At 34.6% G+C, this 15414-nt stretch overlaps 1 protein-coding gene across 3 annotated transcripts; it reads right to left on the bottom strand.

Moving 5' to 3' along the window:
- Window positions 1-1876: 1876 nt before the first annotated feature.
- LOC107796436 (NAD-dependent malic enzyme 59 kDa isoform, mitochondrial) lies at window positions 1877-12940 on the bottom strand. 3 transcript variants are annotated; one of them, XM_016619202.2, is made up of 19 exons: window positions 12374-12940; window positions 10788-10884; window positions 8844-8962; window positions 8589-8756; window positions 8124-8252; window positions 7563-7623; window positions 7310-7413; window positions 7139-7222; window positions 5264-5370; window positions 5048-5141; window positions 4609-4722; window positions 4346-4411; window positions 3573-3645; window positions 3402-3488; window positions 3181-3235; window positions 3035-3106; window positions 2841-2903; window positions 2371-2485; window positions 1877-2261 (listed from the first exon to the last, which is right to left on the bottom strand). In XM_016619202.2, the coding sequence occupies exons 1-19, from the start codon at window positions 12500-12502 to the stop codon at window positions 2193-2195; spliced, it is 1806 nt and encodes a 601-aa protein (XP_016474688.1). In that variant the 5' UTR covers window positions 12503-12940; the 3' UTR covers window positions 1877-2192. The 3 variants fall into 3 exon arrangements, 2 of the variants coding, with proteins under 2 accessions (XP_016474688.1, XP_016474689.1); XR_012702883.1 differs by lacking the exon at window positions 3181-3235; XM_016619203.2 differs by lacking the exons at window positions 10788-10884; window positions 12374-12940 and adding an exon at window positions 9533-9943.
- Window positions 12941-15414: the final 2474 nt, after the last annotated feature.

The raw sequence follows: 15414 nt of genomic DNA, 5'->3' as shown, positions 1-15414 counted from the left end.
TCGGTTTCTTGATTATATATGATATGACTTCTATTATAATAATTTTAAAAACTCTCTACTAAAATTTAAACGTATCTTATCTTTTTATTTTTAAAATTACATTATATTTTAAAAAATAATCCCATTTCGAATAATTTATTTACATTTTTTAGAAAAATATTTCACGTCATACCAATCTTTTTTTAAAAAATATACTTTTTGTTACACTTGAAAATCGCTATAGAAACTACCAATTAGAAACCAATACTCCTCTTGTTGAATTCGAGCAAAAAAAAAAAAACTTTCACATAATCTAATGATGAATTCGAGAAAAAAAAACCTTTCACGTAATCTAATGATTCAAAACTAATATTCTTCAACGAAAAAAATATTATACCTTTGCAATGTTGGCTTGATTGCAGCTAAATGAAGAGGTTTCAGCTTATACCCTTCAATTCCTAGAAGGTGCTAAATTGAAATTAATGATAGCAATTGTGTAGCTAAAGTTTTGTTATTTGTTTGATGTCCATTTATACAAATTGACTCATCAAACGAACATTCTTCAAAAGAAAAAAAATATATTTTTTTAATATTGACTGATTTTTGTGATATTTTTCTCTCCAGCATGTAGGCCTACTTCATTATATATGTAACTAAACTTTTATTCGATTTTTAAACTCCTTTTTGTTATCTAGATAAACATAGACGCGTAACCTATAGTTATATGGAGTAACCTATTACATTTATTTTAAAAGAAATTTGCTTTATTCAAATCTAGCTATAGTGTTTTAAAGAACTATAATTATAGGGTTTTAAATGTGAAAGAGTTTTATAGTTATATGGAGTAGTTTTTTTTTCTTTTTTGCCAAAGGCGAAGTAGTATTTAAATAATTAGAAAAGATAACAAAAGTTCCTAACATGATTGCATATGAACATTAACCGAATTAAGTATGATAACATGATAATAAAAGATAAATTTCTTTTTTATTTTAATTCAAATTTAAAAACTTTATCTATAAATTCAAAATTATTTTTTATTATTTATGGATTAAGTTTCATGTGCTCGATAGTCAAATATAGAATAAAGTTACCATATACTATTGGCATTTATTAGCTTGCCACTTTTTCTTAACCACAATGTCAATTATATATAGTAACTTTATTCCTTTAATATATATATATATATATTATTTACTTCGTTGTGTTACTTATCCCTCGAACTCTAAATACGGGGTTAGAAAATCATGTTATTAAAGATAAAACAAAATGTATAAAGTTAAAAGTATATTTAGATATAAAAATATATTACTCCATCTTTTAAAAAAATAAATAATGTCAAATATACTGAAATAAAGAGAAACAAATTAAATTTATCTCAAAATCTTGTTTTAGAAAATAAAAATAATTTCACCTTTACTGATGCAATTAGTAAAATGTCAATCAACTGAAACGTTTATAAGAGAGACAAACAATTTCTTAGAGAAATACTCTATAATTAAGAATATTAACTATCTCTCTTAACGAATAAAGAATATTAATTATCTTTAGAAGACCGATAATATAGCCGATAGTATTACTATCAATTTTAAGTGCACACAAAAAGCTATTCGCTGTAACTACTGTTTAAAGCAGCAGATACTCAGGCTGGTTGGTGAACTCTTGAGAAAAATGCTTGACAGCTCAACCTAACCAATAAAAAGTACTCCATTCATCTTAATTTACATTAAATTCTGTTACAGTCCAAAATTCCACTAATAATTCTATTCTATGTTATTGTCATAACTCATAATTTAGGAAAATTCAGATTCATAACTATTTACATTTGAACTTTAAAGTCATGTTTCTCTATGGAACTATTGATCAGCATCCTATTTCATTTCAGTAGAAGTCACAAAAATGAATAAAGTTCAATATAGAGAGAGAAGCTATCAGCTTTTATTCTTAGATAACAAATACATCTCCTAGCCAAAAGCAAAGGTTACATGTCAGATCAACAAGAATGGCTTACAACAAAAGTGCATTCAAAAATGAAATTTGAAGAGCCCTCGTCTCTTCCTTGTTTCAGCTTAAATTTGTCCTTGTAATTGTACACCTTAAACAATTAAGTTCGCGAAAATTTGACCTTAACAGGCATAACTGCGTGTAATTTGGAGTGCCAGACCTTACTCCACTTCGCGTGGACATATGATTTCGACCCAGGACAACTTGCTTCACTAATCGTGAACAAGAGGACCATAGACAGGGTACCACATATTACTTCTCACGTATTCAATGGACTCCTCCTGCATCGAAAGAACGAAGGTCTTGAGAAAAGGTGGCAAAAATATTGTTATTTAACCATTATAACTGTTGTTTCATTTCGTTTAGGAAATCCGAGCAACATTTTTGTACCTTTGACATATGCTGCAACTCTCTTGCCCCAACATCACCGTGACCTTCTGCCAGGTCTTCAGCTACAGCAGCCCGTAAAACAGCAGCTCCAACCTCTGCTGTAATATCCCGAATACTGCACATAAAAGAAATATTAGTACCCTTGGACAGCAATTTCACATTTGCTACCTCCAAATGAATACTTTCTCTAACTGCAAAAGGATTCCAACCAAAGTACAAGTCTGCTGAAACGTCATCCAAAAATCGCATGACTAGTAATCCCCACACAAACGTTTATCACTATTTTAGTCTTGTCAAAATCATAACATGTGGGAAAAAGGAAGAAAATGTTTCAGCAACATTAGCACCATAATTTATAAGATAAACTAGCTCAGGGGCAGGGTGGAGCTGATTTAGTGCTTAAGATTTCACGTCTCCAAAATAAAAGCTCCATGAGCAAAGAATGCTTTTCCCCAGGACCAAGAGCTTACTCGTTAATGGATGGATACAAAATTCCTCTTTTGATTTCGTCATCTGACATGTAAGAAGCGAGGCTGCACGTGTGAAATAAATATACAAATCAGTAAGGTTTCACTGCACCACATTTTTTGACTAAATACAAATTAAAAGCTCACACCACTGATGGTCAAATCAAGTACAAGGAGACAGGATTGTCAGATCATACCACTCAGCAGCTGCTTCTAACATTGTATCACTTATGTTTCGAGCGCCAGAGAGAAGAGCTCCCAGACCAATGCTGAATTGCCAAAAATAGTGTTAGATGAGTGTAACGTTCTAAACAACTGACGTAGGTTTACAATCAGCACCTACCCAGGGAAGAGATACATGTTATTCGCTTGATTTACATGGCCTATCTTACCATTCCCTGAGAACGTAGAATAGGATTTATGAGGTAACACAACACTAGTAAGTGCAGAAGACACCTAGACTGGGAAGTAGAGATGACTTAATAAAACAGAGTAGCTCAGTGACTGCAATGTGTATATATTAAGGATACAAAGAAAATGGGCATTCGAGAAACAAGAAACTACCTAGATCAACATTTGCAAAGGGACTCCCACTAGCAAAAACAATTTTTTCCCCAGCAAGCTTGAAAGCATCAAGAGGGCAGCATTCAGCTGTTGAACAGAATATACAAAACAAAATGTAAGATCAAGACAAACAACTGGTAGAGGAAGCAAAGGATGGATGACAAGACAAACCATTGTTTGTGGGATTTGACATGGCAAAAATAGCAGGTCTAACAGAATCTGACTCTCGCATGGCCCTCAGCACCTGAAAGTTACGTCAACATTAGACAAACACAAGCTGATATCAAAGGAACTGAATTACAGCAATACATTTCAAGTGATTAAATTGATCAAGAAAAAATTTCAATGATTTAATCTAAAGAACGAATATACTTCAACGAGAAAATTCCAGAAAATAAGATATCACTTAAACTTTCACATATATTTCTTTCTTATGCTTTATTGAAGAAAATCCTGAAGTACAAGGTTGTTGATAAGGATAAAAAGGGAACAAATATAAATGTCCGAGAGGAATCTGCCATATTAAGGGAATGGAATAGGAAGAATATTGGTAGATGAGATCAGATATGATTGTCAATGACATAACTTCACAAGTTTGTAGTGAATCAAACGACTTGACCAGAAAATAAGATTAAATTATGTTACAACTCCATGATATAGTTTAAGGCCCAGCAAAGGAGTTGTGTGGATATACGATGGAAAAATTCAAATAAAATATTATTCTACACTTGTTAAAGACCGAGTAAAATGCTTAAATGTGCCAAATAAGTAACTTCGACCCAGAGCAGCTAAGAGAATAAAGATCCAATCATTTCCATAAAGTATCACGAGAAGCTGAGATGTCAAAGAATTAAATATGGCTGCTCCAGTGACACAGTTCTGAGCTCCAAGCGTGGCAAATAAATGATACAGAAGGGAAAAAGAAAACAAAGTGCATGACCCACCTCCTCATGAAATATACCTCCAACTCCTGACAAACCAAGAAGCACATGAGGCTTCACCTTTTTTACCTGAAGAGCATTTAGTCCTGGCATTAGTGTCTCAGGAAGCATAAAAGCACTCAGATGAAAATAGCAATTATTAGTGTCCATGGCCTAATTATCAACATGGTCAACAAATTTTAACAAAGCCCGGATATCCTTCTACTAAGAGCAACTTCGTTTTGTACGTACATACAGCAGATGCCCAGAGATTCTAGTAAAATTACCACTTCAAGGAGACCTGCTCCCTCCTGTAGTCCTAACTCCTCAATCTCATGTTGGGCTTTAGCAAATGGTAATGCTGCTAGATCAATATCTTTCCTATGTTTCGTGATAAGACCCTGCATCAACATTGACCAATGACCATTACTCATAACATAGGGAGCATGCAAATCCTTAACAACTGATGCCATGGAGAGAAAACATATGGTACTTGTCACGCGCAGAGCCCAGAAGCCCGTTGGCAACTGAAACCTTGTTTTCATCCATAATACTTTTAAATTTTTTAAATATAAAATGCTTAAGTACTCCCCTCCAATTTATAATGCTTATGTACAGGATTGATATTTTTGATAAAAGACACATGCAAAAACAGAGAGCATATTTACTCGTTCTGGATCAACATGGACTATAAACAATCCCTATCATCTATACAAAAAAACTCACATTTTTATCCAGAAGAAAAAAGTGGGGATCTGCTGATGATCCACCCATTCTTGAAACAGCTTGTAATGCCATCTTAAGAACACCAAGCCCCGCACTGAAATCCAGAAACCAAAAAAGAAGAGAATACAAAATTAAGCCACCTCAACACATGCATCTAAATAGGACAGAATTTCTTTATAACCAAGGATAGGTTGTTAAAATTAATTTTGCCACTACCTTCCTGCTCCGACTACCACTATCTTTTGATTGGCAAAATCAGTCAATGGCCGGCCCTGTGCCCTAACAGTTCCTAATAGCCCAGCAAGAGCAACACCGGCTGTTCCCTATTAAACAAGAAGAGCAGAAGATAATTTTTCTGCAAGTGGTGGTGGCAAAAATAGAACAAGTGTGGCCAACAAATAAACTCTAGCAAAAAAATCGGACTAAACTAAGGTTGTCCAACGGGACGGGCCGTCCCGTCCCGTCCCGCTTAATTCTAAACGGGATGGGCCCATGTTAAACGGGACACGGGATGGGACGGGATGGCCATTTCGTCCCGTTTGTCCCGTCCCGCCCCGTCCCGTCCCACATCCTATTTTTTTTGTGCATTATATACAAGAAACTTATAATCCTGCTTTTCAAGGTTTTCCTAAGACCACGGTTAAAAATAATATTTTTAAATTTCAAACCGAATATCTTCAGTATATTCGTTGTGTATTTTTTCACTTAGATTGTAAAGTGTCTATCACATTTGATATAAGTCGTAGTCCTAAACTCCTAATAGTTGTGATTATTTAACTGTTACATATCATTGAGTTAATCATCACTGGAACATGCAAAAACATATTATTGGTTATAAATTTGTTGATTCAAAACACACTGGAGCATATATTGCAACTACTGTTCTACAAATTGTTGAATTTTATGGACTCATTGATAAAGTTTTAACTATCACCTTAGATAATGCTTCTGCTAAGTGCTAACACAACTGCAGCAACTAGCTTAATGAAATGATTGCAAAATTAATCCAACTTATGCACCGGCCATTAATGAAATGATTGCAAAATTTAAAAAGTATTTTTTTTCTTATTCCCCAAGTTTATTTAATTTCTACTATACTTAACCCATCTTTAAAATTAAGAGGTGCAAATGGACTAGTTCGTAAAATTTATGAGAATTTAGCAATTCAAGAAAATGAACAACCATCTCTCGAAGACTGTCAAGCTAACATATATTCTTATGTTAGATCAATGTTTGATAAATATAAATTTATGGAAACAACAGGTGGTGAAACTAGGGAAGAAAAGAATACAATGAGATACTTAGCACTGGGAGCTATGACGGCATGGAACTCATGGAACATCAATCAACATTGCCAATTCCAGAACAATGTCCGGGAGAAATTATAGATAAGTTACAACGAAGTTATATAGGAGCTTACAAATATTAGTATGATAATTTGTAATTGGCTACTAAGAGGCCTAGTTCAAACAGAACCCTTCCTAGAAGGTGGCTGCGTAGATTAGGTGCTCTTCAAAAGAATTATATTTGTATGTGAGATTTGAAAGTTCTATTAATAAAATAAAAGGCTCTAAGCGTTGAATTTTTTTATGAATTGTCTTACACTCTTACTTAGTTACTTAATGGCTTGAAATTATATTAAATAAATTATAACTCTATTATAAATTTATAATTACTAAAATATTTCATTACAAATCTTTTGTTTTAATATTTTATAATTCTTTACTTAGTTTCCTAATTTCCGTTTAATTTTTAAGTTTATTAAATAAGTCAAAAAACTAGCTGTTGCAAACTTTAAAAACTTAGTCATTGTCAAAAGAATAGTCGTTGTCAAACTCAATGCTTAAATAATTTTTTTTTTTAAAACGGCACTTAAGGCCCGCGAACCCGTTCCGTCCCATCCCGTTTGTTAGCGGGACGAGATGGGCCTACCGTCCGTCCCGTCCCGTCTCGTCCCGTTTGTTAGCAGGACGGGATGGGCCTACCGTTTCGTCCCGTTTGTCCCGTCCCGATTCGTCCCGTCCCGCCACCGTCCCGGCTAAATGTCGTCCCGTCCCGTCCCGTTGGACAGCCATAGACTAAACACACTACCTGTATGTCATCATTGAACATGCAAAACTTTTTCCGATAGCGATCCAGTGTCTCAAAAGCCCACTTTGCTTGAAAATCCTCAAACTGATAGCATTATTCAGATATATCAGTACAATAGAAAGAAAGATAATGATGAAGAAGAGGAAATCTTCCTTTGAAAATAAAATGGACCTGCACAACAGCCTTTGGCCAACGAGCATGAACAGCTTCCACAAATTCATCAACTATTGACAAATATTCTTCTCCTTCCAGCCTAGGTTGTCGCAGCCCAAGATCTGTAAACAAAAATCATGTAAGAAGGAGTATACTGCAAGGACCAGAAAATCCTCCAGCACAGAAGAAGCCAGAACCAAATGAGGCGTGAGCATATCAGGGTACTAAATAATTTTTTTTAAAGTACTAGACATTAAAAAGTCTTACTCACAAAGAGGGTCTTCCAGAAGCTTCTGATTGTTGGTACCAACGTCAAGCATGACTGGGAGCACCTGTCAGGCATAGCCATAGTAAATTTTGCAAACAGTGAAGGCACACCATCACACGGAGCATTAACTAATGGAAAGTATAACAATCACTTGTTCTGTTATTCAAGAAGCTAAATTGTGTGTGCATCAATTTTGACTAAATTGTACAAGATACTGACAACTATAAATAACAAAGCAAGACTTGACAAATAACAGCATTAGCAGTCATTTCTTTTTTTTTTTTTTGATAAGGAGCATTAGCAGTCATTTCTTAAAACTAGATCAAAGCCTCAATTTAACTCAGGAATCATTTCTTTATTTAACTTTATTTTAGTCTTTAGGGATAGGCTAGTTAGACAGATTGATATCCTTGCCAAATCCGTACCAGATGCCTATGTTCCATTGCACTTTGGATTTACAAAGCGACATATGTAAGAAAAATACAAAGTAGATGCAACACTTTAAACTGGCGTCGCAGTTCATGAATGTGAAACTGAAGAACAAAGAGTAACTTTTATACATACTCTTTGTGGGTTGATACCAGCAGCTGCTACGTACATGTCAAGTTTGCCAATTGGTATACCTATCCCCTGAACTCCAAGATCGCCAAGGCCAAGAATACGGCTTCCATCTGTCAGCACAATCATGTCTACCTGCAAACACAAGAGAATCCATTAGGTGATTCTATTTGATCAATGCCGTAAGTTTTTGTTCTTAAAAGACAATTCGTATTAAACATGTCAAAATCTGTAAGATTTTCTCAGCTACACTTTATTTAAGTTTTGCATAATTCTGAAATATCATCTAAATACTATTTAACTTCCTATAGCCAAGTCTTCCAGACAAATATCTGAAATGAAAAGGGAAAGGAAATATAACACAGGTCTGAAATTGTCACTTTACTAAAAAAAAAGGTAAACCAATCACCACTAATTGAAATGACAGAAGAGAAAGCTGAAACAGCAGAAAGTTGTGAAATCACATAATACCTGAGTAGAAGGCCAGTTAAAGATCATTGACATCATCTCTCCCTTATCTTTGGCACTGAAATACATGCCACGTGGACGTCTAAACAAGCCAGAGTAGTTTTGGCAAACCAATCCTACTGTTGGAGTGTATATTATGGGAGCAAAATCTTTGATATTGTCAATTAGAACCTGCGAAGAAAGGTTAGGGATTTAACTTCAGTCAGAAATAGCTCACTTGTTACTATTGCAAGTACGATTTTCAACCACCAGACTTACTCGGTAGTACAATGTCTCATTCCTGTCATGCAGCCTGTTTAAGATCCTCCATTTTGCTAGCGAGACAACACTGTCTGGTTGACCTTCAGTATTTTTCTCAAGCGAATGAAATGATTCCACTAGCAGTACAACAAAAGAATTAACATGGTATTAGACAACACAACTTCAAGACAGATATCTTACAACTAAACTTACTAACAGAAAGATATGACGATACACTGATGGATATGCAATAACATCAGTAGCAACATGAGCGGAAGTGGATGCATGTTCCTCCATCTGATAGATAAGACAGTTGAATAGGAAAAAAGATAAAGATCTTTCCAGAAGATTAACCAGAATGCAGTCAAAATGGAAGATTGGAACTAAAAAGTACCAATATTTTTATTTTCAGCAAGATTAAATGTAAATGCTTCAAACTTTCTTCCTCTCTTTTTCAGTAAGGAGGAACTAAGTTTATAGTTTTTAATACATGTTAGTGCCGACATGCAACATGCCTAGTATGACAAGAAAGCCAATAAAAGATCTTAAACTATATTTTTATAACCAAGAAATCCATTTTTCCAGCTCTGAAACTCGGTGGATAATGGGTTCACCCCTCTATCATTTTTCACCTAAATGCCGAACTTGGTTCACAACAGGATTGAAACTTGTGATATGGGCCTACTACACATCTCGTGTTGTACTACCTTTGCCATTGAGCCAAATCCGTAGGGGCCAAAAGATGTCAAAGTAGATGGTGCTATCAAGCCTCAGTAGTAGTTCTGCTACCATTTCTTGGAATATTTGGGGTTAGCGAGCATAACGTTGACACATCATAAATCACACTGGTATTTAAGGAAACAAATATGCCGAACCAACATTGACAACTATTCCAGCACCTCATTGCATCAGGCATTTCCTTCTGTTTATTACTATATAGTCCTGGTGATAATTAAAAGAAATGTTCAGCCATGTTCAAGATTCTTCACCAAAGGGGTATGCTCCGTAATCACTTGAGAAAAACAGTAACAACCAGAATCTTGGCTTAGCCGCTTAGGACATTTCTAAGGGGATGAACTGTCTTACAACAATCTTGACAAATATATGAACCCCACACCCTGCCAAAGAAAAGAGAAAAAAGATTGATAGTGAAAGAAACCCACTAGGAAGTATTATTACCAAACTAAGTTGATGGTTCTCATCAAATTTTCATGGCAGTTTTCCCTTTTCGTTGTCTGTATCGGCTTTCAATATACTTCGAAAGCTAATAAATTGTCTGGCTCACAAGGTTGGACTAATGTAGAGTTTAAAGTTCAGATGTCTGCCATCGACAGAAACCTCAAAATATGATAGGTTTCTTTTTTAGTAAGCAATTAACCAATTTAACTGGTAGTTGTCAACAGTCAGATAGCGGCTCCAGACAACTTGAGGTCATAGGTATAAACTGTAAAGATATCTACAAGACTTGAGAGTTGCTTACACAATTATGGCATAACTTGTTCTGGGCATTAGAAACATGATGGAACTACTTTACAGCTCACATGAAATGGGTGCTCAAGTGATAATTCCATAAAAAAAGATTGGAAGGTCGATAGTGAATACCATTACCAAGTTTATGTTTTAGCAATCAAAAGCAATTAAATGGATGTATTTACATTTTGTAATCTGGAAACATTTGATAATTTTTCCACATCTGTTGGCAGCAGATAGCTCCACTGCAAAAGGTAATTTTGAAATGCTGGGAGGAAAATAAAACCAGGTGTTCTATATCTAAGTTACCACAAGGAAGCCAGAGGTAAGGAAGAGAGAGAGAGAGAGAGAGAGAGAGAGAGAGAGAGAGAGAGAGAGAGAGAGAGGAGAGGGGAAGTTTCTTCTAAAAAAATTGAGCATAGACTTCTATAAAGGGCTAATTATTAACCTGTATGCAACCATCAAGGGCTAAGTATAAAACAGTGAACTTACTGAAGCGCTCATATTGCTGTTCAAAGGATATTACACGTGGTGGGAGGAGACCGCGCAGCCCCAATCGATCTCTTTCCGTCATAGGGAATCCTGTGTCCTGTTTTTTATAGAACCTTATTAGCTCTTACTGCTTCATTTTTGCAGACAATACATCAATCACATCAATTTCATCCAACTATTACATTTTTGAAAGCATAAATAAGTAAATAATAAGTGCGTTCTCTTTAACAGTTTAAGCTAGCTTTTAGATGAGATGGTTCACATAATTGAATGTGGTATCAGAGTAGGCAGAGGTCTTAGGTTCAAGTTTCACCAACACAAATCGCCAAACATACTTGGCCACTGAAAAGGAATCAAGCACGCATGTGAAGGGGCGTGTTGAAGTTGAAGGCATAATTAAGTAAATAAAAGTGTGTCTTGTCTACCAGATTGAGCTTTTAGATGCGATGATTCACACAATTTAAAGAATCATTCAGTGTAATCAGATTATTGTATTTGACATTGCACCTAATCGGTTGCTTAAGCACTCCCACTCCAAAGGCTACTAAAAACATGTTTTTAAGGTTGTACCAATCTGATCTCTTGAGAAAGTTTTTGAGGTCGTAGAAATCATGGTCTCTCGAGAAACATAAAGCTTAAAGAACAGAACTCTTGAACATACTAACATTCCTCTTATAAAGGTTGGCATTAAGAAGAATATCGAACCATATGCCTTCTTGGACAGCCTAAACACCATGACATCGTGGAATCCCAATGAGGTCATTAAACTCTTTATGCATAGAATTGTATTCCACTTCTACATTTGGCTCATGAATTTTTCAGCATAGTTCCTTAAATTTCTTGTAAAAAGAACACACGAGATTAAGAATCCCAATGAGGTCATTGAACTCTTTTTGCATCATGAATTCTATTCCACTTCTACATTTGGCTCATGAAATTTTCAGCACAGTTCCTTTCAGTTTGTGGAATCAAATACCCACTTTTTATTTTTGCCATAGCACCATACTTGAGCCCTGTCTATGAGTAACTTGCAGGACAATTTGATCGTATCACTACCACCCGTTTACATACTATACAAGCACAAGTTTACTCATAAGTAACAACATAAGTACACTTCAATCCAAAAATAATTTGGTCGGCTATATGAATCCTCTAAATCCATTTCCCCAATAAAATTCCCACATCTCGAGGGGCTAAATCAATAAAGAATGAAGCAGACATCAAAACTTAGGTGTAGAAATTTAATCTTTGGACTCATTACTTCAAGCAGCACTTCATATCACATAACCCCGTTTAATTAATACATCAAGACAATCCAACAAAGTCACCATTTTTTGGCAAATTCAATATTGCATTGAACCTCCATCCTAAGACAAAAATTGGGTTGCCTCCATATTAACCAAAAACCTTATTTTTAACTGCTAGAATTTCAATTAATAGTAACAGTATAACTTACAAAACAAAATCTCCAAAACAATTTCCAAATGAAGCACTCAGATCATGGCTCAAAATAACAAGAAAATGTTATCTTTCAATTCTAATTAAGCTACAAATTGAAAAGCTAAAAAAAAAAAAACTATTCGAACCTTGTTGAACCAAGGATCGTGAAGAATATCAGCACCACGCTTGTGGACGATACTTGGAGATGGAATAGCCGTAGAGAACCGCCGTGTACCGCGGAGATTCGACGCCGCAGATCGAGCCGCTCTCAACATTGTACGATATGCATTAAAAATAGTTAATATTATTCTATAAGCAATATATGCATTTGAAAAAGAATCAAGTCCTCTTATATGATTAAGTATATTGAATTATCGATTAGAGTATTATCTTTTAATTATACAATTTCTTTTAATAGTTTTAATTTAAAAATAAATCTAAATCGTCAATATCAATTGACTATTATGTTTTAAGGAACTCTCGAGGTTAATGCAATATTTTTAACCACTAAATAGAAATCAAAAATATTTTCATATGCGTCGAATTATTCAAATATTTAAATTTTCTTTTCATTTTCTTAAAAAAAATATACTTTTTTTTTAAGATGCTTAACTTTTTGAAAAAAAATAATTCATAAAATTTTAGGGCCTAAAACCTTTACTTTACTTGCCTTACTTTAAGGCCGTCACTGCCAAATCCTACTTGTGAAATCTAACTATTTGTTGTTGTTATTGTTATTATATAGCCAACTTTGTATAGTATAGCCCGGAATTTTGATTCTCGATATAGATAAAAAGCTAGCTAAATATTTTTAAGTCGAGGGTTTTTCGGAAACAATCTCTCTGTATTCTTGAAGATAGGGGTAAGGTCTGTCCCTCCCCAAACTCCACTTGTAGAATTACATTGGGTCAGTTGTTGTTGTAGCTAAATATTGATAAGTAGATTTAGCATAATTTAAATGAACAAAGTTAACCTGATTGATTATTAGTAGCGTGTTATGGGATCTTGAAAATCAAAAGGAGATCAGGGGAAACTTGAAGTTGTTGAGTTGAACGTATGGGTGTTTAACCGGCGGGCCGGGACGGGCTGTACATAAAAAAAATTAACTCGTCCGTTTAACGTTCCGGGCTGGTTAGCGGGTTGTATATTTTCGGATTTTTTTGGGCCGTCCGGGTTTGGGCTTAATGGGTCCGTATCGGGACGGGCTATTTTTTTTTTTAAAGTAAATTTTATTTTTCTTATTCAATATTATTGATACTTAAGTGTTTGCAAACTTTTAAGGCTTAGAATTAAACTTTGAAGTTTAAAATTTGAAATTTAAAATTTGAAAGTAAGTGGCTACAAAAAATTATTTAATAAGACCAATAGGCAATATGTAAGGATCAAGCTCCGAAGGCTTTCATTTGATATTTTTATTGAATAATATATAATACTTCAAATTAATTTGCAAGTTCTTTTTTTAATTTTTTTATTTTTGAACTTGCAAATTAAAAGTTTACAACAATTATAAAAAAATAAGAAATAGTACATCACATGCTTTGCATCATTTTTGTAAGTTCATCCATGTCAACATGAGGTTCTTGGTTTCCGGCATTGGTTGAATCGGAACCATAAACCATTATATTTTTAATTTTTTGGTCCTCCGCTTCATCTACCTCGTCACGCCCTTGATTTCGCCGTTCTGATATTATCCAATCTCTGAAGCACACTAGAATTTCCAAAGCGTTGCTGCCCAATTAATGGCGGGTATCTCCTAGTTGCTGTCTTGCTCGGCTAAATGCGCTCTCTGATGCAACTGTTGAAATCGGCACATTTAGTATGTCTCGAGCCATGGCCGAAAGAACAGGAAATAGATTTGAGTTGTTCCTCCACCAACCCAGCGGGTAGAAATTTCTTTGTACGGGGCTCTACTGACTTTTGCAAGTAGAATTGGAATTCATCAATACTCCTGCTACTGGTTTGTTGATGCTCTCCTAGTGTGGGTGGACCAAATCAAATAATCTTCAACACCATCATTATCATCCAAAACACCGGCCCCAGATGTTAAAACTGAACAAGAAGGAATATTTGCATCTACAGCAGAAGAAGCATCAACAATGTTAGCATAATAATTATATAAAGTTTGTAAATGTTTGTATAGATCAGAAATACAAGTGTCAATATTAGGAGTTTCAGTTGGTCCAATATCCATATAAGAAGATAAAGTACTGATTAATTGGCGACAAGTAGCCATTTTCATCATCTATCCAATAGCATGTAACAGTCAAATAATCATTTCTATTTACAGCACGACCAATATCAGAAGTAAGAGAAACTCTACAAGAAAGACTGGCGAACAAATAACGTATATATGTGTCTGACATTGTCCAAAAAGCCTAAAGATATCAGCTCTACAAGTACTTTTAGGAATACCTTTAAACAAAGGGTTATAAATTCTTTGAATATAAGTAACAAGATTTGGTGAAGCATCAAAACTAAAAGGTAAACAACCTAAAACAATCATTTTAGTTAATTCTTCCCCATCTTTCTTAATACCGTATTTACCCATTAACCCCCCAATACCCGGGTTAAGTTTTTATTGCCCATCTTCGTCATCTACTCCCCAATCAAGAGGGTGGTGCTCTACCATGTGCCTGTGAAGTTGACCCGTTCCCCCTCCCTTACCGGTCTCATGTTTATAAACATCCTTACAAATTCTACATCTTACATAATTTTTATCTTCTTCTAGTCTGTCAAAAAAATTCCAACACCTACTTCTTAATCTTCGATTTTTCTTAATAGGGAGGGGAGGCCTACTTGTATTACCACGACCTCAACCCCTAATATTTTGAGTTTGACTAGCATTACCATGTGTAACTGGCGGTGTTTCAAGATTATCAGGTGATTGAATATCATCTAAATCATCATCTATACCATAATTTTCTTGAAGTCACTCATAATCTACATTTAAATTTTCAGGTGAACTTTCAGAAATATGTGTAAAGCTACTAAATATTATGTAATGGCTAAATATAATAATTTTATAATGGCTAAATTAAATACTTGATGAAACTTGAAATAATAAGTAATTGAGAATCTAAGAACAATAATCAATATTATTAAGAGAGAATTAGAGTAGTAAGAGAGTGAATTGTGAGGAAAAATGAAGAAGAAGGGGGGCTATTTATAGTTTTTAAAAGGTTAAAAT

Source organism: Nicotiana tabacum, chromosome 19, assembly GCF_000715075.1.
Source record: "Nicotiana tabacum cultivar K326 chromosome 19, ASM71507v2, whole genome shotgun sequence".
Lineage (NCBI taxonomy): Eukaryota > Viridiplantae > Streptophyta > Magnoliopsida > Solanales > Solanaceae > Nicotiana > Nicotiana tabacum.
Note: the sequence above shows the minus strand (reverse complement) of the source record. Positions and strands in the feature narration are given on the sequence as shown.

Coding starts and splice junctions, on each gene's coding strand:
- LOC107796436 (XM_016619202.2), bottom strand. CDS start 12,502: ATGTTGAGAGCGGCTCGATCTGCGGCGTCGAATCTCCGCGGTACACGG. Junction 7,414..7,562: donor GCTTCTGGAAGACCCTCTTT/GTGAGTAAGACT, acceptor TTTTGTTTACAG/ATCTTGGGCTGCGACAACCT. Junction 5,142..5,263: donor GTGGTAGTCGGAGCAGGAAG/GTAGTGGCAAAA, acceptor TCTGGATTTCAG/TGCGGGGCTTGGTGTTCTTA.